Genomic DNA, 27894 nt, shown 5'->3' on the forward strand with positions numbered 1-27894 from the left:
GATGGCATCATTTTATATATAGAAAATCCTAAGGAATCCATAAAAAAAAAAAAAACCTATTAGAACTAATAAAGAAGCTCAGCAAAGTTTCAGGACACAAGATCAACATGTAAAATTTTTATAATTTTCCATTGCTAGTTGCTCACCTCAAATAAGCTTACCTACATAGACATATATGCATGGAAGAATCTGGGGAAAAGGGAATTCAGTGTTTGTTAACTGCTCTAGAATTCAGTACCTGTTTTCAGGACACAGGTGCATATATTCAAATAACAACATTGGTGAACACTTGGTATGTGCTGGGCACTATTCGTGTGCTTTCCATGTATTAAAGCATTAATGTGTTAGCTTATCAACACATAGTCACAGAGAGTATTATCATTCCCTTTTCACAACTGAGAAAACTGAGGTAGAGAGTAGTTAAGTAACTTGGTCACATACATAGATTAGCAAAGCCAAGATTATGTATTTTCTTTCCTCAAAAGAGAGCTGAAAGAGTTTCTTTGAAGAGGAGGTAAGGAAGAGCACCAGACTCAGAGCTACAAGAACCGAGTCAGGTGCTTGGGTGGTGCAGTCGGTTAAGCATGAGACTGTTGGTTTCCACGCAGGTTGCAGTGTCAGGGTTCTGAGACCTGGTACTGGTATTGGCTCTGTGCTCAGCAGGGAATCTGCTTGGGATTCTCTCTCTCCCTCTGCCTGCCCTCCACTCTCTCTCCCTGTCTCCTTTTCTCTCTCTCCCTGTCTCTGAAATAAATAAATCTTAGGAAGGAAGGAAGGAAGGAAGGAAAGAAAGAAAGAAAGAAAAGATAAATAACTGAGTCTTTCCTCTTGCTCCTCCCCTAGCTAGCTGTGTGACCTTGGATGGACAATTTATTTCTCTAAAACTCTGGCTCTTCATCTACTGAAAGAAAAAAAAGAAAAGAAAAGAAAGAAAGTTGGACTAAGTGAAAGCTAAGGCTCCCACTAGCTCTTATTCTCTTACATCGGACTTACGTTGTGCCTGATTTCTGATTTATAAACCTTTCCTCTTTCCCAGACATGAGGGGAAAGAAGAGGGCCCGGAGAGGACAGCCACTTACTTGTCATGACAAGAAATAGGAGAAACAGAAACAGGACCGCATGTCGCTTGCACAAGTTGCTGCTTCAGCCAGTGATGGGTTTAGGTGAAAAGCACGGTTATAATTAGAGCAGCCTGAATGCTCCACCAGCCACAGTGAGCACAGCTGGATCTGCTGACTGCAGGCACACGAGTCTGAGAGGCCACTCTGGCCTTGAAAATGATCCTTTTTAAATGGATTTTCCCCCTTCCTCAAGGGAGAGAAAGCCTATTGATATAAAAGCTCACTTCCCTTCTGGCTTCCTCCTGCTAAACGCTGCCCCATTGGAGACCAAGTGTTGATAAATAGGGGGGAAAGAAAAAAAAATCGTAAGCTGAGCCTGGTCACATTGCCCCCTTGTGATATAGTTTTATTTTTAACTTCGAAACACTTGAACTATTTCTGCTGAAGTTTTCTCTGCTTCCCCTGCTTCCTCAACAGAACTCTGTCCTCTGCTGCAGCAGATGCACCCCAGCCACTTCCTGCGATCCCAGCCACACAGTCAAGGGACACAGGTGCAGCAGATGCTGACTCAGCCCGTGCAATCAAGGTAAGCTTTTCAAAGGGGAACAGGTGAACCAAGGGGGCCTTTGGAGTGGTGAACATGGAGACAGAGGCTGGGCTGTGCATCACCTTTTTGCTCTGAGCAAGAAGATGGTTAAGCAAATTAGTTACCTGTGGTGGGGAAAGCGGTTGGCTCTGAGAATAAGACCCAGCCATATGGAAACTCTTGTTTTAAATCTAAAATGTTGGAGCGGGAAAAAATTACCTGCTTTCAGGCAGCTTACATTCTTTCTTTTACAACCAACAGAACGGGGCTATGTGAGAACTCCAAAGCTACACAGTAGTAATGGGGGTTTGGGGAGGGCAGAGGAGGTGGTGAGGAGGTAGGTGGAAAGGCTAGAACCCAGGATTTCTATTTTTTAAAATCCAAATGCTGTGATCTTTTCATGGATATACATTGACTGTGTTAACTGCAAGTCATTCTTGCGTGCATACCATTTTATGTCCCTTAAATTCCAACCCCCGTGTCACGCTTCTGGTTAACGGGGCACAGTTATATTCACTGCATGCACTGTTTTACACTTAGTCTGTAGAGCATAAGATCTGTTTTTCTCTAACAATATTCCCTAAATGCGGTTCTCTCCTTCCCAAATCTCTGGACTCCAAAATGCACCCAGAGAATAGAAGTGCAAATATTTTACAAACTGAAAAACTTACACAGGCTTTTGCATGCAAACCAAAAATTATTACAGGCTTGAAGCTTGTACATCCAGAGGGAAAAAAAGAAAATGATTAATGATACTTGAGGTATTGAAAGCTTTAAAATGTAAGTTATTTCTAGTTTTTAAAATAACTGCATAGTGTTGCATGCACAAATAAATTGTCAGGGATAAGTGAGCAGTGTTTATTTTCTTGTTTTCCTCTGGGCCTCGCTTTAATGTTTATAGTTCAGCTAAGGACATCCTAGGAAGTAGCCTATGCAGCAAAAGGGATTCTGTACACTCTGAACTTTGCGGTCTACAGGCTAAAGCCACCAATGCCAAGTAAAAGGAGACCTACCCAGATACCCTACCTCCTGGATTCCTTCCTTCCTGCCTCTATAACCTCCAGACATATCCCATAACTGTGCTATGGATGTCTAGGTTATACTTAGGCTGGTTTGCTAGGCACAGTGCCTAACTTCATTTAATTTAATTTTGTCAGGGTTTCCATGGCACCAAGGTCTTCAAGGTATATGCTGGGATGCTGTCCTAATGAGAGTGGGGCATGTTGATTTAGGATAGCCAAGCAGACAGGTTGACTCATAGCTACCCCTAGATAATCTGGCTAATTAGCACTTTCTTGGCCAATACAAAATATTAATTTAAAATACTGATACTAATAATAGAAGCACCATATATGAGAATTAACTAGGATATAATGAAAATGCTGGAATCATTGCCTAGAAGCCCAAGATTATGGACCCAGATGTGGGAATTATCATCAGCCAACTGCTTGTCTTAAAATCTCGAGCAAAGGGATTGTTTTAGTATTTTACTTTATACATTTTTCTTTCCTTAGAACTAAATATCATCATAGCAGGGGAACAATTTAACAATATATAATTAAAGTAACTAATTAATTGGCTGGGAAACAGATTAAGAGCTAAAGAATATCTCTGATCTTTAACTTTTGACCTTGTCACTTCCACTGAAGTTAAAGCTCAGGAATAAATAATTATCACCAGGGCCAACCACATGAGGAGGCAAAATAGTTAGTTGCTGACATCATGTGAAGGTTGCTGAAAGGGTCCCTTGCCTAAAAATATCTCCCTGACCTCAACCCTGTTTGCCTACTAATTTTAAAATTATAGTAAAGAATGTTAAAGCTATTATCTGTTAATCCCATTCTCTTTTGCTTGTGTCAGTGATTTAAATATATTTGCTATATGCCTTCTCATGACCTTGTTGGCCAGTGACACTCAGGCTCCGCCTCTTCCTCATTCTTCCAGACTCTGCCCTATTTTGCCCTTGGTACCATCTAAGCTGCCCCCCATGCCCTTGGCCACCACCCCTACACAGGTAGCTCTGTGTGGCATGTGGTTTCCAAAGAATTCTCACTATTACATCAAGGTGAGAAGCAAAGGCAAGACACTTTACCTCTCTGCGCCTCAGTTTCTCTTGCAGCAAATGAAGAGGTTAAACTAGACACTTTCCTTTCAAAGGGAGGTCCTTTGACCATCAACTTTGCCTGGAGCGTGTTATGGATGGGAAGACTCTCAGACCACACTCCCATTCTGCCAGATTAGAATCTGCATTTTAAAGAGATTGCCCAGGTGATTCCTATATATATACAGTGAAGATTCAGGAGCTCCAGAGCAGAGGATCTGTGGTTATGCACCTGACCCAGACTTCTGATTAATGACTGCAAGCATTTCGAACAAGTGCTATAACCTCCTGAAAACAATTCTGGCAGCTGAGTGTCTATTATAACTTGAACCCGAAGAAGTCTTTTCCATTCAGTTACTGCTCCATTCACCTAATAACATGGAAAACATTTCTCCTTCTTCCTTAAAAAAAAAAAAAAAAAAGCCCCAGGGGGTTGCCTAGGTGGTTCAGTGGGTTAAGGTTTGGAGTCCTGATTTCTACTCAGGTCATGATATCAGGGTCATAAGATTGAGCCCCACGTCCAGGTCCAGCTCATGCTGAGCATGAAGCCTACTTGGGATTCTCTCTCTCCTTCTCCCTCTACCCACCCAACCACACTCGAATGCATGTGCTTTCTCTCTCTCTAAAAAGAAAAAAAAAAAAAGCCCCAAATTAGCATACATTTGACATCATTACACTTTCCTCCTAAATTTGTTTCAAACTGGTCTCACAGCTCTCTCAAAATGCTTCTTTCTTTAGGGTTCTATTCAGTTTCATTCATTTCAATGCTATTGAATAAACATTCAGTGCTAGGAGCACCTTAGATATATTCACTCTCTCAGTCTCTCAGAAACTATTTTGTACATTCTTTGGGGAGCATTTTTGTTCTCCCTTGATATTCCAGTCAGAGCTCTTTTCCTGCCTGAACACACTCTCCTGGCCGGGAAATTTCTGCTTCATTTATGGCCTTCATCCCTGAGCACACCATCCCAGCAACTTCCCTTTGGAGGAACTGATTCTGCAGCCCATCACAAAAAAGAAGCCAATTTCAACCGACACCTTCTTTTTTTTTCCTTAATGAACAGAATAATGTATGTAGAGAAACAATAAAAATGACAAACCTGCACCTAGGAAACAAAGATGCCTCAATCTGCCTCTGTGGCATCTGAAGGATCCTCCAGCCTGGATGCAGTACTATTTGAGTTCCTAGGAGCTGAAGGAATGAATGTGGTGAATACAAGGTGCCCAAGGGGGTGAGTTCAGGGAGACTCACACTCTTAAAGGAGTAATTATTTTATTTTTTTTATTTTTTATTTTTATTTTAAAGATTTTATTTATTTATTTGACAGAGAGAAATCACAAGTAGATGGAGAGGCAGGCAGAGAGAGAGAGAGAGAGGGAAGCAGGCTCCCTGCTGAGCAGAGAGCTCGATGCGGGACTCGATCCCAGGACCCTGAGATCATGACCTGAGCCGAAGGCAGCGGCTTAACCCACTGAGCCACCCAGGTGCCCAGGAGTAATAATTTTCTTAAATGGGATTTAAAGATTATTAACCTGGCAGTGGAATATAAGATACAATGGAGTGAGGGAGAACTGGACATGGAAAGGCCAGCCCAAACCTGCATGAGTGATGCAATGGGAAGACAAAAAGACCCAGATGTGGAGGTGACCATGAGAATGACCTTCCTCTTAGGGGAAGGATGAACAACTGAGTGACCCTTTCCCTACTTTGTCTCATTTGTCATAATCCTATGGGTTGTTATGAACTGCACTTTATGGATGAATAAATTAGCTCTAGGGAGATTAACTTGTCCAAAATTACATAGCTAAGACATGAGAGTGTTCGTTAGTTTACTTTATATTGGGAGAGTCAGATAAGGTCTCTTATGGAGGTAACATATCAGCTGAAATCTGAAGAGCAAGAAGGAGCCCGTAACACAAAAAGGAAGGGGTGAATTTTGGTAGAAAGAACAAGCATAAAGGCCCTACACAGGAATAAGTGACAATGCTGGAGCAAAGTGCTCAAGGGTAAGGTGAGGTAGAGGAGGCCAGCAGTGGACCACATCGGAGGGGACAATCATGCAGGGCCTTGTGGACCAAGATAAGGAGTCAGAGTTTATTCCTTGTGATGGGAATCCACTGGAGATTCTAAGTGGGAATAGTGACCTCGTGTTAAAATTGTGGAACTCTTTCTCAAACTCCACATATGACTGAATCATAGGGCATTTGTCTTTCTCTGACTGACTTATTTTGCTTAGCGTAATACAATCTAGCTCCATCCACATATTTCATATGGCAGGATTTCATTTTTTGATGACTGAGTAATATTCCATTGTGTATATATATTTACCACATCTTCTTTACCCAATTATAAGTTGATGGACATTTGAGCTCTAAAGGAGAAAAAAAAAAAAAAAGGAGAGAAGGAAACAAGCCGTAAGAGACTCTTAACGATAGAGAATAAACCGAGGGTTGATGGTGGGAAGTGGATAGGGGATGGACTAGATAGATGGGTGATGGGTATTAAAGAGGGCACTTGTTTTGATGAGCACTGGGTGTTGTATATAAATGATGAATCACTGAACTCTACTCCTGAAACCAATATTGCACTGTATGTTAACTAAAATTTTTTTTTAAAAAGTTGTTGAAATCACTCCTTCTTCTGGTAAATATAGATTACAGAGCATTAGATGGGAGGGGTGAGACTAAATATAGTCTTTGGCACCAGAGTGGATAAGGAATGATGGTGCTTGGACGCAGGCAGTGGTGGTAGAGATGGAAAGAAATGGACAGAAGTGCCCAATGCCCTTTTGGGACTTTCCCCAAGGCCTTCCTACCTAACTTATTCCAATTTGGGGCCCTGTGCTAGTTCTTTTGTGATTGGGAGCGCAAAATCGACCAGCTTCTAGCTCAGTGGTTCTTAAACTTGAGTTTATGACAGCATCAGTTGGATGTAGTTGTTCTGATTCAATTTGGTAGGGCCCAATAATTTATATTTCTAACCAGTTCCTGGGTAATACTGACATTGTGGGTCAGGTTACCACACTTTAAAGGCCATTGTTCTAGCTGACTCTCCTTTTCATATTAACTTACTCCTTTCTGAGTGATCAACACAGCACCACAACCTGCATCAAATGTTCCTCCTTTGCCAGGTTCTTAATTATCCTCTATTTCTGTAAAGAAATATCCATCCTTTAAAGTCATGTACCTGGTCTTTCCATCTATTCATATTCCACTTAAACTGCATCCAGTGCAACCAGTAAAATCTAGGTCTATGTAGATTGTTTTAAAATGCTGAAGTCTAAATTATATTATTTTGACTGCTATCTCCTCCATTCAGGGAAGCTTTAAGACATATTTTGGGGAGAGTGTTTTACAGTGTTTTGACCATAGACTTGGTTGAAGTTGATTTTTAAGAGGAGGGGCTGTATTGCCTTTTCAGACAGGAAGTAAGAATTTAAAGATGAACATAGGAGCAAAGAAACTACAGGAGGAAATAGCACCTGGATAAAAATATATGGTTTCAGGCATAGAATTTTGTCAACTTTTTCCACAGTGAAGAATTTGTATAATGCACATGCTTTAATTTAATAGATTTTCCAGTTTAAACTTCAGAATATGTATTATATTATAGATTTTAATCCTAAAAACTTCACTTTCAGGGACGCCTGGGTGGCTCAGTTGGTTAAGCAGCTGCCTTCGGCTCAGGTCATGATCCCAGCGTCCTGGGATCGAGTCCCACATCGGGCTCCTTGCTTGGCAGGGAGCCTGCTTCTCCCTCTGCCTCTGTCTGCCTGTGCTCACTCTCCCCCTCTCTCTCTCTCTGATAAATAAATAAAATCTTTAAAAAAAAAAAAACTTCACTTTCATATGGGTACTACCTCCAATGCAAAGCCATGAGACCTGGATACTTTTCATATTTCCTCTATCCAGATGGGGCACAATATGGGATGTGGCCCAGAGGAGAACAAAAAAAAAAAAAAATCATCATAGGGATGAAGGTGCTTTCTATGAATTTCCTATGAATGAAGAATATCTAGCTCCCTATAATCTGGAAATATTATAGATGTATATATCTTCCTGTGCCCAGCTGGAGGAAGAGAAGCTCTCCTTTGATGGGCTCTAGTTATGGGCTTGCTTTCTTCCCAAATCACAGGGATAGAACACATGTCTCTGTGGGTCTCTGAGGGATGCAGCATGATATACCAAAGAGTACAGGGTTTTAAACCAGATAAACTTAGGCATCTTTGTGTCCCACTGTAAATGGAAATGGTAATACCCAGGTCTCATGGCCATCATGAGGATTAAATGAGATGTTATGTAGAGAACACGGTAGAACTAAAATCTTACTACTCTTTCTCCCTGGCATCCAAAATGTATAAAAATCACTCAATCTAGGACAGTCAGACAAACACTGTGGAGGATAAGGATCCAGTCCTTACACTGAAGTGGAGATTAGGAGAACAAGGCATCCTGTGTCACAAGATAACTGTAATTTGATCATCTTGGAGCAAGACCAAGTGGCTACAACCTAATATGATCAACCAAGTATCTATGTTTGTGTGGGACTAAGAGGTTTCCTGGGATCTGGAACTTTCAGAACTAAAACTAAGAGAGTCCCAGGCAAACCAGAAAGATGGCCATACTGCTTACTCAGCAATAATTAGACAATAAAGAATTTGGATTGTCCTTTATCTCAGTGGGAACAAATTCCTGTAGATATACAGCAGAAGGTTCAGATATGAGTCTTTATGCCTCCTAAGAGTGGTCTCCACTTACCGTGTCTTTCTGCTCAGCACATGTCCTCTCTCAAAGTCACTTATTTGATGTAGCTCCAGAGTCTGGCAGAAGATCTTTAAATAGCATCATTAAAAACAAAACAAACATAAGAAACAGCATCTTTGTTGCCTATGTGCATTGTTTTTCTTTTCTCTTAAAGGAATATTTTAAAATAACTTCGAAGACGTGGAGAGCAACAGGGCTCCACCACAAATGTTTCCAACTTCAATAGCACTATTCACAAGAACCTTTCTTTGTAATGCTGAAGGATAAGAACTGATTGGTCTTGGAGTTCTTCACCACTGTCCCTCAAGCCAGACATATCCCTGCAGCTGGGACAGAGTTCTCTCTACACAAACAGAACACATAGAACTAGCTAGACCTGCTTTTCCCTTCCCAGAAACTATCTCAACTTTGTGGCAGAACCAGGCTGGCAAATAAGAAGTTGGACTTTCCTGCTGCTGGTAGCTTCTTTCATGTAGTTGTATTCTATTTGCAACCTAACTCTTCTTTCTCACTTAAAACCCAGTGCGGGGGTATTCCTGGGTGGCTCAGTGGATTAAGGCCTCTGCCTTTGGCTCGGGTCATGATCTCAGGGTCCTGGGATCGAGCCCCAAATTGGGCTCTCTGCTCAGCAGGGAGCCTGCTTCCCCCTCTCTCTCTGCTTGCCTGTTTGTGATCTCTCTGTCTCTCTCTCTGTGTGAAATAGATAAATAAAATATTAAAAACAAAACCAGTAGGGGAGTCTGAATCATCCAGAATCCATCTTTATTCATGAGTGTCTTTTATGCATAGAAAGCAGATGAGCACATTCTCCCAGCCAGGGCATAGGCCCTGCTAATATTGGAACATGTGTTCAATGGCTTTCCTCTCCCCTCTAAGCAAATACCACATTTTGAATGGCAAGTGTCCCATTGCACAACTAAAATGCCATATTTGTTCTGACAAGAGCTCTTTGGGGAACCGCCATGAGCAATGGCATTGTTAGCATTGTTCCTAATCTTGAGGCATTCAAGGTCATTGCTCACCCTTTCCATTACATCAGGACACATGGTCCTGACTCTTCACTCTCTGGTCTCTCCTTCTCTGGCTTTACTTCTCCTTACTGTCATAGTGGTCAGATTCAGCTATGTACTTCATGGCTCAGATGCCTATTCCATGTTCTTCTTTCCCCAGTTATGGCCTCCTCTCTCACTTCTAAATGACTCATTCTCAAATCTCCACCTTCCCATTCTACCCATCTCCTTCCATCCACATGATCTGTCATCACCTTAAGCAAACTTGTATTAAAATTATGGGGCTCATCTCCCCCCCTAAAAAACGGATTCCTTCTTCTGACTTCTATTTTTCTCAGAACTAAATGATTCAAAATCTTGGCATCAAATCTGACTCCTCTTTTTTTGCCATATCCAGCTGGAAACAAAAATTCTGTGATTCCCTTGTGATGCCTGCCCTCGGCCTCATCCTGCATAGCTCCACTACCATCAGTCCAACCCCCGCAGCTTCATTACACTCTCCACGAAGCAGTTTCTTGCTCTGTCCTTCCATGCTATCACTCCACAGTATTAAATGGTCCTTTATTGAGCACCAAATAATTCCATATGTGTTAGCCTCATATTTACAAATTTTCACAGCAAGTCCTCAGTGGACTTTTCCCCCCACGTGTGATCAATCTGGGATATATCAGAAGCCTAACTGAATGTTCAGTTTTATGTTATAAGGTCCAGGAGCTAGACTCCTGCGTCCAAAAGATGTCATCTTTCCCTATCTTATTCTGCTCTGTCTCAGTCCTGCCCTCACAGCCCTCCCCTCTGCTCAATTCCCTCTCTGGATTTAACACCTTCATTTATCTTTTCCCGGGCCCTGAATCTGCTTGTTGTTCTCTCTTGTAACTTCTTACCTGCCTCCTGATTCAAGCTCTTAGGGATGTAGGACTATCTGCCACAATCCCTCTTTCACACTCAGTAGTTCCAGTGCGTAAGAATCAGATGGGTAATGTGTTAAGGACGTGAATTCCAGACATCCCTTTTTTTTTTTTTAAGATTTTATTTATTTATTTGATAGAGAGAGATCACAAGTAGGCAGAGAGGCAGGCAGAGAGAGAGGAGGAAACAGGCACCCTGCTGAGCAGAGAGCCCGATGTGGGACTCAATCCCAGGACTCTGAGATCATGACCTGAGCCGAAGGCAGCGGCTTAACCCACTGAGCCACCCAGGCGCCTCCAGACATCCCTCATTTAACCCAGAGATGCAGTCAGCCTAGCAGTGCTGTCGGATAGAACTTTGTATGCAGATGGAAATGCTCTATGCGTGTTGTCCAATAGAGTAGCTACTAACCATATGTGACACCTGAAACTTGAAAGGTAGCTAGTATGACCAAGAAACTGAATTATTAATTTTATTTCAATTTTATTAAATTTAAATAGCCATAGTGGCTGCCATATTTATAGTGCAGATTTATAGATTTAACACACATGACAGCTGATTCTACTGAGCACAGGTGTTTAAGAACTACTTAAATAAGCAGTCCAGGTGATGTTTATTCTCCCTTACTTACACTGCAGATAGTCAGCAAATGTGTGTTGAAGGAATGGATGAACAAACGAATACAAGAACAAATCAGAATATGATTTCCTTGAGATATAAGGCTGTCTCTTCTGGAAAAAATAGTTGAGGGGACTTTTCCAAATTGAAAGAGGTTAAGAAGACTTACCAACCAAATGTAATAAATTGACATTAAATGTATTCTGGCTCAAAATTTAAAATTTTTTAAAAAAAATATAAAAGACTCATATGGATTTAGGAAGGACAAGATGGCGGGGAAGTAGGAGGAGGCGCCGTTTCAACCTGTACCCTAAAGTGAGCTGATTACCTACCAAAGAACTCCGATCACCCATGAAATCAGCCTGAGATCAGAATTAAACGCGTCTGGATCTCTACAGGGGCAGGAGACACCAGTGGGCAGGTAAAGCAGAGTGGGAACGTCAAACTGATCTTGGAAGATAAACAAAAGGGGGAGGGAGCCACCAGAGGTTACCGATTGGAAAGTAATACCCCTAATATAAGAGGGCCCTGCATCTGGGGACCAGCATTAACTTGGAGACTGGTTGAAAGCACTCCAAAAGAGCAAAGGATCGCGGGGGGGGGGGGAGTTGTGGGAATCGGGGTGGCTAGGGACAGGGGCTTAAGTCCCCAGACCCAGGACAGCCTCCCCTGGCACTGAGCCAGAGAGAGTGCATTGGAGAAACCAAGTCTTGGTCCCTGAGCTGCCAGCGCGCCCAAGAACGCATGGGGTCCAGCTCCTGTGAGGGGCTGGGAACCTCACCAGAGGGCAGAACGCCGAGCTGTGATAGAGCCTGAGACGCGCTTGCTCCTCACCCTCCCCTGAGAGAGGCTCTCTAAGGCCCAGCCTGGTGCTCTAGGACCCGAGCCACTGTATCAGAGCCTGAGGCGCACACTCGACCCACACTCTCCCCTGGGAGAGGTGCGCGCAAGCCTGGAGCTCTTAGACCCAGAAAGACCAGGCACTCCCAGCCTGGGCCAGCGGGAAAATCTCAGTGTGCAATTGCTGCTTGGAACCTCTCTGGCAGTTTGGAGCTGCCCAGACAGCATCCGCTGCCATGGTTTTGGGTACAAGCAGAAGATCCTGCATCTCCAGGGTCCGTGACTCAGAACCTGCTCTGCCAGTGGCCAAGGGGGAATTTATATGGCCTCTGCAGCACCCATAGGAGAGCAGACGGAGGCTTCTCTCTGAAAGGGAGGTCAGGGTGCAGTTTGCTTTCCTCTAAACCTACAAAAACCATCAAAAGCAGTCAAGGCGAGAGGGGGGAAAAAAAAATGTGAACATAAAAACCTCCAGAGAACAAAAGCCTGAAAAAATCGGTTTCTTCAGAGCCCACCACCTTGAGGGGGGCAGGAGGACTTAACTCAGGGAACATCATTGACTGAAAACCCACTTGGCAGGCCCCTCCCCAAGAAAACTAACCAGGAAAGAGGGAAAAAAAAAAAAAAGACTACAAGAGAACAACCACCACTACTTCATAGGACAATCTTTATTTTTTTTTTTTTAATTTTTTTATTTTTTATAAACATATATTTTTTATATACATATATTTTTATCCCCAGGTCTGTGAATCACCAGGTTTACACACTTCACAGCACTCACCAAATCACATACCCTCCCCAATGTCCATAATCCCACCCCCTTCTCCCCAACCCCCTCCCCCCGGCAACCCTCAGTTTGTTTTGTGAGATTAAGAGTCACTTATGGTTTGTCTCCCTCCCAATCCCATCTTGTTTCATTTATTCTTCTACCGACAATCTTTATTTTTAACTCGTTCCCACTGGTTCAATTTTAACTCGTTCCCATTCTGGTTCATTATTTATTTATTTATTTATTTATATAGATAATTTTTTAAACTATTTACCATCACAGTGAGATGTCCAGTACATCAAATTCCATAATAACCTTCTAACCTGAACTTTTTGATACATACACCTGGGTTTTTCTTTTCCATTTCTTTTTTTTTTTTAAAGATTTTATTTATTTATTTGACAGACAGAGATCACAAGTAGGCAGAGAGGCAGACAGAGAGAGAGAGAGAGAGGAGTTAGCAGGCTCCCTGCAGAGCAAAGAGCCCCATGCGGGGCTCGATCCCAGGACCCTGGGATCACGACCCGAGCCGAAGGCAGAGGCCTCAACCCACTGAGCCACCCAGGCGCCCCTTCTTTTCCATTTCTATTTTTAAAAATTTTTTTTAAATTTTAGTTTAGTTTAGTTTAGTTTATTCCTTTTTTATTTTTATTTTCTAATATTCATATAGCATTAAACTTCAAGGTAATCCCCTTTCCCCAATCAATGCTACCCCTATAGGTAAACCAATTTTTAATCCCCCTTTATTTTAGGAAAGTTGAGTCCTTTAACAAAGATATCAAGATACATCCAGGAAGAATCAAAACAACCTTCCTCACCCACACTGAGAATTTATAACCACTCTCCCATCTTTTTCTTTCACCAGTGTTTCTGTTTTTGTGTTTGTCCTGATAGTATATAAATCTTACACTTAGGGTTCTTTTTGACAAGGTTCTTCCTTTATTTGCTTATATATTTATTTTTTCTCTTGTCATATACTTTTATCAGTCTTTTTGTTTGTCTGGTTTTGTTTGTATACTTCATAAATCTTACCTTGGGGCCCATTTGGGCTGAACCTTCCCTTTTATCTTCCCTTTTTTTCCCCTGTATCTCTCTCTCTTTTTTTTTTCTTTTTCTTTTCTTTTTATCTCATTTGGGTGGGGAATCCTGATTGCTCAGAAGCGTTCCAGGGAACACCTTGACTGCACTATGGTCGGTACATCCAGCTATATCCGTTCAGTCATCTCTTACCAAAATGACTAGGAGGAGGAATGCCCAATAGAAGGAAAATACAGAGGATGGGCCTTCTGCAACAGAGCTAATGGCTATCAACATAGACAGTATGTCAGAAAGAAAATTCAGGCTAACAATTATCCAGGCAATAGCTAGGTTGGAGAAAGCCATGGATGACCAAACAGAATTGATTAGGGTAGAACTGAAAGCTACCAGGGATGAGGTTCACAATGCTCTCAATGAGTTCCAATCTAATCTAAATTCTCTCAAAGCTAGGGTAACTGAGATGGAAGATAGAATTAGTGATCTGGATCTGGAGGACAAACAGATAGAGAGAAAGGATCAAGAGGAAGCCTGGAACAAACAGCTTAGAAGCCATGAAAACAGAATCAGAGAAATAAATGATGCCATGAAATGTTCCAATGTCAGAATTATTGGAATCCCTGAAGGGGAGGAGAAAGAAAGAAGTCTAGAAGATATAGTGGAACAAGTTCTTCATGAAAATTTTCACAATCTCGCAAATGGAACCAGCGTTCATGTGCTAAAGGCTGAACGGTCTCCACCCAAGATTATACATTCCAAAAAAACCTCAAGGCACCTGATAGTCAAATTGAGGAATCATAATTGTAGATACAATCTCTTGAAAGCTGCTAGGACAAAAAGGCTCCTTACTTACAGAGGAAAGCCCATCAGAATAACATCAGACCTGTCCACAGAGACCTGGCAAGCCAGAAAGGGCTGGCAAGATATATTCAGGGCACTAAATGAGAAGAACGTGCAGCCAAGAATACTTTATCCAGCAAGACTGACATTCAAAATGGATGGATAGATAAAGAATTTCCCAGACTGGCAAGGCTTAAAAGACTATGCAACCACCAAGCCGACACTGCAGGAAATATTAAGGGGGGGTTCTATGAAAGAGGAAAAACCTGAAGAATAGCATTGAACAGAAATATAGAGACAATCTACAGAAAGAAAGACTTCAAAGGTAACACGATGTTAATAAAAACGTATCTATCAATAATCATTCTCAATGTGAATGACCTAAACATGCCCATAAAACGACAGGGCCCATCCATATGTTGTCTACAAGAGACCTATTTTGAACCTAAAGATACACCCAGACTGAAAGTGAAAGGATGGAGAAGCATCTTTCATGCCAATGCGCCTCAAAAGAAGGCTGGGGTAGCGATTCTCATATCAGATAAATTAGATTTTAAACTAAAGACTGTAGTCAGAGATACAGAAGGACACTACATCATTCTTAAAGGGACTATCCACCAAGATGACCTAACAATTGTAAATATCTATGCCTCCAATATGGGAGCATCCAATTACATAAGAGAACTGTTAATCAAGATAAAGAGTCATATTGATATGAATACACTAATAGTAGGAGCTCTTAACACGCCTCTCTCAGAAATAGACAGATCATCGAAGCAGAAAATCAATAAAGAAACAAGAGCATTGAATGACACATTGGACCAGATGGACCTCATAGATATATACAGAACATTCCACCCTAAAACAACAGAATACTCATTCTTCTCAAGTGCACATGGAACCTTCTCAAGAATAGACCACATACTGGGTCACAAATCAGGACTCAACCGATACCAAAAGACTGAGATTATTCCCTGCATATTCTCAGATCACAATGCTTTGAAACTGGAGCTCAATCACAAGGAAAAGTTCAGAAGGAACTCAAACACCTGGAAGCTAAAGGCCACCTTGCTTAAGAATGCTTGGATCAACCAGAAGATCAAAGAAGAACTGAAACAATTCGTGGAAACCAATGAGAATGAAGACACTTCAGTCCAAAACCTATGGGATACAGCAAAGGCGGTCCTAAGGGGGAAATATATAGCCATCCAAGCCTCCCTCAAAAAATTGAAAAATCCAGAACACAGCAGCTGTCTCTACACCTTAAAGAACTGGAGAATCAGCAACAAATCAAACCAACCCCACACATAAGAAGGGAAATAATCAAGATTAGAGCAGAGATCAAAAAGGTAGAAACCAGAGATACAGTAGAACGTATCAATGAAACTAGAAGCTGGTTTTTTGAAAGAATCAATAAGATCGATAAACCATTGGCCACACTAATCCAAAAGAAAAGAGAGAAAGCCCAAATTCATAAAATTATGAATGAAAAGTGAGAGATCACAACGAACACCAAGGAAGTAGAAACAATCATCAGAAGTTATTATCAACAGTTATATGCCAATAAACTAAGCAACCTAGATGCATTCCTGGAAAACTATAAACTCCCAAAATTGAACCAGGAAGAAATTGACAACTCGAATAGACCGATATCTAGGAACGAGATTGAAGCAGTGATCAAAAACCTCCCAAAAAACAAGATCCCAGGACCTGACGGATTCCCTTGGGAATTCTACCAAACTTTCAAAGAAGAAATAATGCCTATTCTCCTGAAGCTGTTTCAAAAAATTGAAGCAGAAGGAAAACTTCCAGACTCTTTCTATTTAGCCAGCATTACCCTGATCCCCAAACCAGACAAAACCTCACCAAAAAGGAGAATTTCAGACCAATATCCCTGATGAATATGGATGCTAAGATTCTCAACAAGATCCTAGCAAACAGGATCCAACAGCACATTAAAAGGATTATCCACCATGACCAGGTGGGATTCATCCCTGGGCTATAAGGATGGTTCAACATTTGCAAATCAATCAATGTGATAGAACAAATTAATAAGAGAAGAGAGAAGCCTCTCAATTGATGCAGAAAAAGCATTTGACAAAATCCAGCATCCATTCCTGATTAAAATGCTTCAAAGTATAGGGATAGAGGGAACATTCCTGAACTTCATAAAATCTATCTATAAAAGACCACAGCAAATATCATCCTCAATGGGAAAAAGCTCACAGCCTTCCCGTTGAGATCAGGAACACAACAAGGATGCCCACTCTCACCACTCTTGTTCAACATAGTATTATAAGTCCTAAAAATATAAAATACTTTTTTGGCATTTTGGGGACAATTCGATAAATTTGAACACAGGTAGCATATTACACAATATTAGGAAATATCTTTTAGTTTTCTTAGGTGAGATAATGTTATTGAGGTTACAAAGGAGAATATCTTTAATCTTTGGAAGTACATGCTGAAATACTTAGGGGTGAGGTGTCATTATAACAGCAACTTATTTTTAAGTAGTTTGACAAAAACTCTGTGTGCGTGCACGTGTGTGTGTGTGTGTGTGCTTGTGTGTGTGCGTGTGCGTGCGTGTGTATAGAGAGAGGGAGAGAGAGAAAGCAAAAGTGGCAAAATGTTAACTTTTGGATCTAGGTAGAATGCATGGGTATTCATTGTATACATTCATTCACCTTTCTTATGTATTAAAAATTCTCTAGAAAGTTGAAGGAAAAATCATCCACAATGAACGGACAGATTCTAAAGTAAAATAAAATAAAATTTCAAAATACTGCATTTTCTGACTTTTGGGTGCTCACACCAGCTCACCCAGCCACCCCACCCCTCTCCATCCTAGACTGACACAAGGCTGACGTTATGCTACAAATTCCCTAGACCAGGTGATGCATGCTGGCAAGCTACACAGATCCTATGTAACTTGCGTACATGTTTTTCCTTGGCTCAAATAGAGGGTTTTCTTTAGAAAAATTAAGTTAGTTGCCAACTTGAAAATTCCAAGAATTTCTATGTTGATACATTATATAACAAAAATTTTGCAATATAATTAAATATAAAATACTTATTTCATAATAGCAAACATGCATAGGTGATGTTTATAAGACAAGTACCATTGTAAGAGTTTCAGGTATATAAATCATTTACTCCTCACAACAGCACTATGAGATAAGTATTATTATTGTAATCTGTTTACAGATGAGGAAAATGATGAACAAGGACATTAAGGAACTTTTTCAGTTTTACAACTACTGATTCCTAGTGCTGGGTTAAATCTTGTATAATCTGCCTCCTAACCACTATACTATATGACCACTCACAAAACTCTGCATCTCCAGTTTCTCTGGAAAAATCAGATGATCTGGTAACATATTCCCACATGGGACCAAATGACCAGAGCCAAGGAGCTAGATTCTCCTGAAGGCAGGGCAACTTCTCTTCTGCTTGCTAGAATCCCATCCGGCCCTCTTCTGGGTCCTTGAGGTCTGACCCCTGCTCTAGCCATGGCACACCTAAATTTACCATGTTGAAGGACAGATGGTAGATATATCACAGATACTTGTACACTGCCCCAGACCAACCTGGATATCAGGTTGTAGGCATGAAGCTCTAGTGGGAGAGAAAGCTAGAAGGTTAGCCTGGGCCAGAAGAGCATGTGGCAATGATAGGATATATGGATGGGTGGAATGTCAGGATAAGTGTTGATAAACAATGGAAAATATTACAAGAAACAGAAGTTACATATCCCATGACTGTTAAGATGCCCATCAGAAGGCAGTGTAGGTCAGTGAGAAGAGTGTGGGCTAGCACGGCCCAGGATTCCATCGCTTAGCGGCTCTATCACCTTGGACAAGTTACTCAACTTCTCCAGCTTCCATTTCCTGGACTATAAAGTGGGGCAATGACATTTTATCTCCAGGTGGTGAAAGGATTTAAATAAGAGTATGCAAAGTCTCTATGACTCCTGTTCATATATATAACAAAAATACTTTTCTTACTAATCATTAATATTTTCATGTTTTTCCCTAGATTTACAAAGCAAGAAGAAACTAGGAAGCTATGGTAAGTACCAGGTGATTATTGGATCTTCATCTTTCAAGGGTCCAGATCTGGCTGGCTTCATCTGACCTGTAGCCCAAACAGCTGGCAAATTTGCCCTTATGGTTGATGATATTTATTGACTTTGGGCCAAACCAGAGATGATAGAGCAGAATCTAGAAGAAATTGACATGGAGTAGGGGAAAACCAGGGAGCTGAGAAAGATTTGTGAGAAAAGATTTTTAGTAAAACTTCAAAAATGAAAAGCCCAAATATCCAGCAATACACGAAGTGGCTGACAATTCCTTCCTTCAGCAAACTGAGTACCTATGATGGTCCAGGTGCTGGGGATGCAGATGTGAACAAAACTAGACATGGCCCATGTCTTCCCAGCACTGGATAGATAGCTGGTTAAATGAATGACAGCACACTCACTCTGGAATGTTATGCTATCATTAAGAAGACGGTTTGCAAACAGTCGATAAAACAGTGTGATCTCATGTTATAATAGAGAGTTACAAAGCAGGGTGCAGAACTGTATTTATAGTATTAACTGGGTCATATAGATCACCCCTAATCTATAACTCAAAACAATTATCAATAGTGTATTCCATTATATTCAGGTTTTTCTTTTTCTATTCTAAACACATCTACTATATTTATAGAATAAACTATTAGAAAATGAAGAAGAGTGTTGGTAGTTGTTATTCTTGGGTTGTGGGATTATGAGTGCTTTTTGCTTTCTTCTCTATGATTTTCTAGATTGTCCAAGGTTCCTATAATAAGGATGTATAAAGAGGAAATAAGTCAATTAAAACACAGTCACAGTCATGCATAGGACTTCTCTTCTGCATTTATTTTCTCTTTCTCCTTGCTGTTGGTTTCTCTAGGGCAGGGCACGCAGGCCTCTAACTGGGCAGCACAGGCATTGTGAGAAATGCTTCAACCGTCACTGCCACATTCCTGTGGAGCCTGATGTCTCCTGTCTGGTAATAAACTGTCACCTGTCCTGTGGTGCCACCTTCCACATGTGCAAAGAGGCAGAGCATGAGCTCCTCTGCCCTCTGGAGGAGGTTCCATGCCTCAACTCTGAATATGGCTGTCCGCTTTCCATGTCCCGCCATAAGCTGGCCAAGCATTTACAAGTGTGCCCCGCCAGTGTGGTCTGCTGCTCCATGGAGTGGAATCGCTGGCCGAATGTGGACTCTGAAACAATCCTTCATGAGAACATAATGAAAGAGACCCCCAGTGAGGAGTGTTTGGACACAGCTCTTGCCCTCCAGGACCAGAAGGTCCTCTTTAGATCTTTGAAAATGGTAGAACTTTTCCCAGAAACTAGAGAGCCCACTGAAGAGGAGCCTACTATGAATGGTGAAGCTAGCTGGGAGGAAATGGGAGGAGCAGTGGGTGGAGCAGAAGCCAGTTTGGTACCACATGGAGGCCTATCAGCAACTAATGGAGAGATGGTAGAACTGAGTCAAGAAGAACGAGAGGTGTTAGCCAAAACCAAAGAAGGGATGGACCTGGCCAAGTTTGACAAGTGGGAAAATATATTCAGCAAAGAGCATGCAGCCTCTGCTTTAACAAGCTCATCAGTAGGCTGTGAGAGTAAGAATGGGCACAACCCAGGGAAAGAACAGTTTTCTAGCGACAATAACATGGGAGGAGAGGAAACTTTCAAAGAGAAAGAACCACAGGAAAAACAGAAGCAGCAGGACTTTCATGCAGCTCTGGAAACAACAGGGCTCGCGCCTTGGCAAGATGGTGTTCTGGAAAGACTGAAAACAGCTGTGGATGCAAAGGACTATAATATGTACCTGGTGCACAATGGGAGGATGCTTATTCACTTTGGTCAGATGCCTGCTTGCACGCCTAAGGAGAGAGACTTTGTTTATGGCAACCTTGAGGCTCAGGAAGTGAAGACTGTTTACACCTTCAAAGTTCCTGTGAGCTACTGTGGGAAGCGGGCTCGTGTTGGAGATGCCATGTCGAGTTGTAAGCCAAGTGAACACAAGGCAGTAGACACTTCAGATTTAGGGATCACGGTGGAGGACCTACCCAAATCAGATCTCATTAAGACCACCCTCTTGTGTGCTTTAGAAAGAGAACTTAAAGGTCATGTCATCTCTGAATCCAGGAGCATTGATGGACTGTTCATGGATTTTGCTACACAGACATACAATTTTGAGCCAGAACAATTTTCCTCTGGGACAGTGCTGGCTGACCTCCTAACCAATGCCAACCCAGGAGGGCTCCATGTGGAACTCCACAGTGAGTGTGTGACCAGGAGACACAACAAGAGCAGCTCTGCCTTCACTTTCACTTGCAACAAATTCTTCAGGAGGGATGAATTCCCCCTACATTTCAAGAATGTCCACACAGACATTCAATCATGTCTCAATGGCTGGTTCCAGCATCGATGCCCTCTCGCCTACTTGGGGTGTACTTTTATTCAAAACCATTTCCGTCCCCCTGGGCAAAAGGCAAAAGTGATCTATAGTCAGGAGCTTAAGACATTTGCCATCAAGCCAGAGGTTGCCTCAGAGCTGAGTGAGAGAAAGAGGAACAACCATCTCTCAGGTCATGGAGGAAAAAGCCAGAATTGTCTAACCAGTCTGCCCCTGGAGGTTTTGCAGTACATTGCTGGGTTCTTGGACAGCATCAGCCTGTCCCAGCTTTCCCAGGTGTCTGTGCTGATGAGAAATATCTGTGCTACTTTGTTACAAGAGAGAGGGATGGTCCTCCTGCAGTGGAAGAAGAAGAGGTATTCTCATGGAGGCACCTCCTGGAGAGTCCACAGAGAGGCAAGTAAACCCTCATTCATTCATTCATTAAACAACTATTTAGTAAGAGGAAAATAAGTTTGTCTCAAATGATATTTGAGCCAAATATCATTTCTGTGTGGCAAGCAATGTACTAGGCACTGGCATTGCACTAGGTTCCTGGGAAGAAGACATAATCCTTGAACTCAAGGAGGTCATTCTGATGGAGAAGATAGACCTATAGACATATAAATGACAATATAGATAGTCATACCTGTTTATCTCTGTGTATATGTCCTGGGTAACTTCGGTTTGCTCACGTGATTCATTCTCCAACCCTGTCCACTATGATCAGTCCCCCAGGAGTGATTTCTACAGACTGCCTCAATCAACAACCTTGCCCTCCAGCTTCCAGTTGGGCAAATCTACTGCGCGTGTGTCAGTGGAAATGGAGGGAGAAGAGTGAGTTGACAAATCTATTCTTCTGGCTTCCTCCCTGCATGCATTCTCCCCTCCTCCCCTCCATGACACTAGCACTGGCCATGTCCCTCTACTGAAGATGACTATATCGAGTGACTCTCTCCACACAATTACTCATTCTTAGTTCCAATGACCTCCTTTCTTCTTCCCTTTCAGGCCCAGGGTGTTACACTCTAGATTGTTACTAGCCTGGGTACTGCATTATATCTGTGGCTTACCTACACCCTGCCCAGACATTTGCATATCATTATTTTTTTAAATTTTCTTCAATTTACCCAATTTAAGTGTGCCATCTGTTTCCTGCCTTGGAGTCTGATACAGTATGCCAACAAATTCTCCACAGTCCCATATCAACTAATTTAAAAAACAACAAACTGTTTTTGCCTTTGTTAAAGACATTTTGAAATTCTAAAATAATCTGGTCCACCTGGTTCAAATATCTATTTACTTTCTCAAAAAACTCTGCTATATAAATCAAAGAGTCATTCTCTTTGGAAAAATCTTATTCCTTTTTCCTAATCTTACTGAACTGCATCATAACTTCTATCAGCTTATATCATACAAAAGTGAAACTCCTAATTCATTACTTATGAGATGCGCTTGGCATCTTTCCCATGGTAAATATGTGGTAATATGAACTACAAATTGATGATACCCATTTAGATCAATAATTCCATAATCACACTATAGAATTTCTTCCCAAAATGTGGGTGTGTGCAGAATGACACTGGAGAGTTAGAGTTGTTTACACCTATTTTCACTGATTATGTCTAAAACATCTTATATGTTTTCCATTATTTATTCCCTGAGCAATCTTCTTCAAAAAATAATTGTCAGACTCTCCTTCATGTAGCCAGGCCTGCATCCATGTGTTAAACACTGACTGCCACCCATCCACATGTTAGGGATAAACATGAATAAGACTGAGATCCTGCCCTCAGGAACTGTATGGTCTAGAACTATCTAATATCTTCCTCTATAAAATCAGATTAAATAATTTACATATTAGAAATTTCATTATTTTTTGGCTCATGTTTGTTCCCTATTCAGTAATTGCTGACCACTCCTGAATATCATTTGAGACAAACTAATTTTCCTTTAGAAAGGAAAAAAGAAGAAGAAAAAAAAAAAAGAGAGAATTTTAGTTGGAGCTCAAGAATGCTTATATTAAAATGCCTTTTTTTTTTAAGTGAAAACAGAAATAGTTCTAAGATCCCTGGAAACACTTTTCTTATATTGGAACAATGATAATAAACTGAGGGTAAAGTTTCAAGTTGAAAGGGATCAAGTTATGTCTACCCTGACGGCTGGATTTTAAGATTAGTGACTTTGCCACCACATCCTAGGTGGAAGGGCAAAAAGGGGTTTTTGTACCAGACACTTGGATTTCTCCTGAGGTTTCTGTTCTAGTGTGGCTCTTCTTAGTTAGGATACTTTTAGTTTTAAGCAACAGAAAACCAACTTAAAACAGCATCAATAATAAAGGGAACTGTCGTCCAAAGGCCATGACTCAGGTAAAGTTTGATCTGGCAGCAAAATGCCCCCAAATGACCTATTTACTTTCTATTTCTTACCTCTACTTCCTCTCTTATGGCTCCATTCTAAAACACAGCTCTCCCTTGGTGGTCCCTGGGGGCTGCCAGCAGCTCCTAAGACTGAAGTTCCCCAGCTGAAGTAGAGAGGGGAAAAAGGGAACCCACTTCTTGATATCTCTAGCAAAAGTCCTAGGGTAGGGCGCCTGGGTGGCTCAGTTGGTTAAACGACTGCCTTTGACTCAAGTCATGATCCTGGAATCCCGGGATTGAGTCCCACATCAGGCTGCCTGCTCGGCCAGGGAGTCTGCTTCTTCCTCTGACCCTTCCCCTTCTCATGCTCTCTCTCTCTCAAATAAATAAATAAAATCTTTAAAAAAAAAAAATAGAAGTCCTAGGGTAGAGTCCGATTGATGCAAACTGTCTTGATTTGAACCATGTGTCTTTGTAGAGCAGATAGCTGTCACTGTTGGGAGGGGGTGGGTGTGGGTCTACAGCAGAGTGCTGTAGGCATTCCCACATAATTATATGGCTGGCTGGAAAGATAATCAATTGGAAGGGTGATCTAGGAATTGGATATTGACGAAAGAGTTAGCAAATGTCTGCAGCAGCTGGAAGCTAAGAACGTGAAGAACGTGAAGAACTGAAGGTATGACACTCTTTAGATAAAGCCAGCCTAAGGGTATTGCCCCAGTGTTCATTTTTGAACTTCCGTATTTCCTAACAGATCTGGCAATTCAGCAGCCTCTTCTCCAAAATCAAGAGCTGGGAGTTTAATGAAGTTGCCTCCATGGCTGAACACCTGAAGGCCTGTCCTTTCAACGTTGTAGAGCATAAGACGGACCCAATTCTTTTGACCAGCATGTGTCAGCTCCAGGAGCAGGCTCGAGAGAGCTTAGTTACCACCTTTAGAGACAGACCACGAGGTAGACACACCTGCTAAAGATTCAGATGCCACCATTCTTGGATTTACTGAAAGTAGGACAGAGTGATTTTGAGGACTTCCTTCTGTAAACTGCATATGTGCTTGCCTAGGGGTGTTGAAGCATGCACTGCCCTAAACCTGAGCAAGTACACAAGGTCTGAGAATTTCTGAAGCCACGGCTTATACACTTGCTATAAGGGCCATACTGATAACCTATTTCCTCCCCCCACCCCTTTCTTTCCCCTATAACAAATCAGTTTGAGGAGAAAATAGGTAACTTGAGGCCATTTGAAAGATGAGCCCAAGTCTTAGGAAATGAGAGAGCAGTGAAATTCCAGAACCAGCATGGCCCCTGTGCTGTTGTGGAGAACATTTTAGTTGATGAGCACTTTCAAATTTAGAGGGTAGGCTATGCAGGGGTGGGAGCTGAGGTGCATCCCAGGGCACCCAGGGTGAAAGGCACACGGTTTGACGGTTCTGGAGCTGGGGTTATCTTGACAGTTAAGTCCAGGTCTTCTTTTTGTCACTCTACCACCTGTAAGCCCAGGAAGTCCAAGCACAGCACAGCCCAATAAAATGGAGACCTTGGCTGAGCACAGCAGCATCAAAGGCACCGCAGGCCAAAGAATGAGAGGCAGAAATGAGGTCACGGAGTTCACTGTGGAGAATCTTGGCAATATACAGGAGAGCCTTGCAAAATGAGGAAGAGTTCAAAGGAGACATTGTATTAATGGAGAAAATTAGCACTAAAAGCCACAAGCCTACTTTTAAACATGTCAAAAGTGAACTAAGAGTCAAGGTTATTTCCTTCTTAAGATTATACTCTCGGTCTGGATTTGGGATAGCATAGGCACCAGCCTGAGGCTAGCTGAGATGACAGCAAGACACTAATACCAATTCCAGTGTCAGGCAAGAGTGCATGCCCAGAGAGACCTCTCCTTTGGCAAAGTCCAGACAAGGCCCACTACAGTTCCTGTGGCACCAGACACCTGGTCCCAGACACCCGGTTCCAGACACCACTCAAGTACCTGGTCAGGGGCCATGGGAAGGAACACACCTGAACATAGTAGATCCCTGTAATTGCTCCTACCTATTGTTGTTCATGACTCTAGTCTATCAGAAATGGGTGATAACATTGGTCTTGGGTAACAGTGAATACTCATGAAGACAAGAGTAAAATACATAATAGAATCTGCCATCCCCTAAAGCAGGGTTTCTCAGAACTACTGACACTTTGAACTGAATAATTCTTTGTTGGAAGGGACTGTCCTGTGTGTTGTAGGATATTTAGCAGCATCCTTGGCCTCTATCCAATAGATACTTGTAGCATCCGCACTGCTGTAAAAACCAAAAAGTGCTTCCGGACATTGCCAAATATCCTCTGGGAGTGAAACCACTCTGGGTTGAAAATCACCCTAAACAATGTCATACCAGTGCCAGTAAGTTAGGGTAAGATTTTTGGCACAGTAAAACTTTACATAATGATCTACAGTGGTGGTGATTTTATCTAGCTCTTCTTTATTTACTAGATAAGTTTTAGACAGATGTAACTTTAAGTTGGGAACTAGATGGAGCTGATTGATTGGTGTGCCTTTATGTCTTTAAGTCATGTGCAAAAAGCATATCCTTTCAGCTTTCTCCAGATGTAGCAGAAACAGGGCATATTGAACTATTTATCTTGGGTTTCTTTCCCTCTCACCTGAATCAGTGCCATTTTCCCAGCAGTCCTGAGGAAAGTGAGAAAGAGGGGAGAGGAGGACAGATATTATGGGGAAGCAGAGAACAAAGAACTTTGATAACAAAAAGAAAGAGTCTAGTCAATCTGGATGCTTATTGTTGACTGGATCTCTCTCTCTGAACATGGTACAGAGCTAGTATAGATGTAGTAGAGGACACTTGTGAGAAGAGTCACAAGCAAGTCTGAGCAAGTCTCAGAGTAGAAACCTGCTCATCTTTTCATTATGGTGCACCACAACTTACTAGTTGGTAATGTAACTCTATGTTTCTTAATCCATTTTGCTTGGTTTATATTTCATATTTGTGTATAAGTCACCATTTTCTAAAAATACAACTATAGTGTGAGTTATGATTTTATTCAGTGAAGATGAGTAACTGAAAACAACTGAACACTGAAGTGGAAAAAGGGAAAAGTTCTTCAGGTATCAGTTCCATGTGTTTTGAATCTAGCTCTTTCCTATCTGGAGAAAGAAAGCTCCTATAATCCACTCTGGGTTTCTTCTTTTATTAGACAAAGAGAGAAAGGGGAGCTATTGACCAAGGGAGATGAAAATCAGGGGCTGCTCTTGGGCAGATGAGAATTAAAGAGAAAGGAAGAGAGTAGAGTATTTTCCTTTACAACCTGGGCAGGGCAGGTCCCACAGAACAGCCAGGAGACTGCCCGTATGGCTCTGTGGGCTGCACACTTGCAGTTCATCTTTATTTTCCTAGTTGTTGCCTTTGGAGCAATATTGATCAACATCATCAAACACATGTGTTAAGATATCTAATTGAATATGTTGCAGGAAACCAGGATACTACAAGTGTCGACGGGTCTACACAAACAAGCACATTTTATGGTGAGAAGGCAGTGGGAGCAAAAAGGAAGCCTCTTAGAGAGACTGTAGATCAGACAGAAAAATGACTGGATTCACGAGATGAGGCCGTGGTGAGTAGCATGCGCGCCAGAATTACCTGACAGAGGCAAGACAACTAGACATGGCCTCAGATTAAGAAGAAGCTGAGGGGAGTGAAAAGGAATAGGGATAGGAGATTGGACAGGGTGGTGTCTATGAACAGACCCTTAATGAGTAGCACCACCAAGAATGTAATCCAGAGTAGAGATCAGCCAGATGTGGAGGGCGAAGTCTGTAGCACTGAAACAGAAAGGACGTTTCTGTCTTCTAATGAAAGGAAAATTGAAAAGCAATGTGGGGCTTGGAGTTGTAACCAGAAAACCACTTTGAGAGTCTGGTCTCTGTGTGATATCAAGTCAAACTGAAGTGAAGAATGAGATTGTGTATATCTCTGAAGACTTGCCTCTGGATGCTGGAAATCCCAATGTCTCTAGAAGCAGAAATAAAAGCTGTTTTGCAATCTGGATGGCTACCTGGGTGAGTCTTGTAAGTTAGGTCTGAAGACAGATTTGTGAATCCCTGGCACACAGGTCATTGTGGAAACAAAGGAGTGTGTATCCTAAAGAAAAACCAAGAACCAGCCCGAGGGATGCAGTGCTCTAGTCATGTGAGGAGCTCACCAACTTTACAAAGCCCTAGAGCAATTCTGGATCTCAATCACTAATCCTAGCTTCCCCTTGATCCAACTGTTTTCTTTATCTTTGCTCCAAATCCCTGACTTTTATTCTGATTTTGCCCGTGATCTCCTATCAGACCTTGCTGAACCCAGTAGGCTGGGGCCTCTCATTCTTTCTCAACCCCATCATTTGTTTGGTGATTTGCTTTTTGTCTACCACTAGCTATCCAAACCGGATTCACCTCTTTTCTTATCAGCCTTGGCTCTGGACCATATAGAATGTTCTTAAGTTTCCTCTGTCTGCCTTCTATTTGGTTATCAGTTTCAGTCAACTAGCTACAAGGGAGCCTGAATGTTCTCTAGTAG

General features: G+C 41.8%; 1 protein-coding gene across 1 annotated transcript; it reads left to right on the top strand.

Moving 5' to 3' along the window:
• The first annotated feature begins 1121 nt into the window (after window positions 1–1121).
• Window positions 1122–27430, top strand: FBXO40 (F-box protein 40). Its single transcript, XM_059162796.1, has 5 exons — window positions 1122–1426; window positions 1539–1647; window positions 18572–18604; window positions 19471–21384; window positions 24082–27430. The coding sequence occupies exons 3-5, from the start codon at window positions 18602–18604 to the stop codon at window positions 24295–24297; spliced, it is 2133 nt and encodes a 710-aa protein (XP_059018779.1). The 5' UTR covers window positions 1122–1426; window positions 1539–1647; window positions 18572–18601; the 3' UTR covers window positions 24298–27430.
• The last annotated feature ends 464 nt before the right edge of the window (window positions 27431–27894 follow it).

Source organism: Mustela lutreola, chromosome 2, assembly GCF_030435805.1.
Source record: "Mustela lutreola isolate mMusLut2 chromosome 2, mMusLut2.pri, whole genome shotgun sequence".
NCBI classification, from domain to species: domain Eukaryota; kingdom Metazoa; phylum Chordata; class Mammalia; order Carnivora; family Mustelidae; genus Mustela; species Mustela lutreola.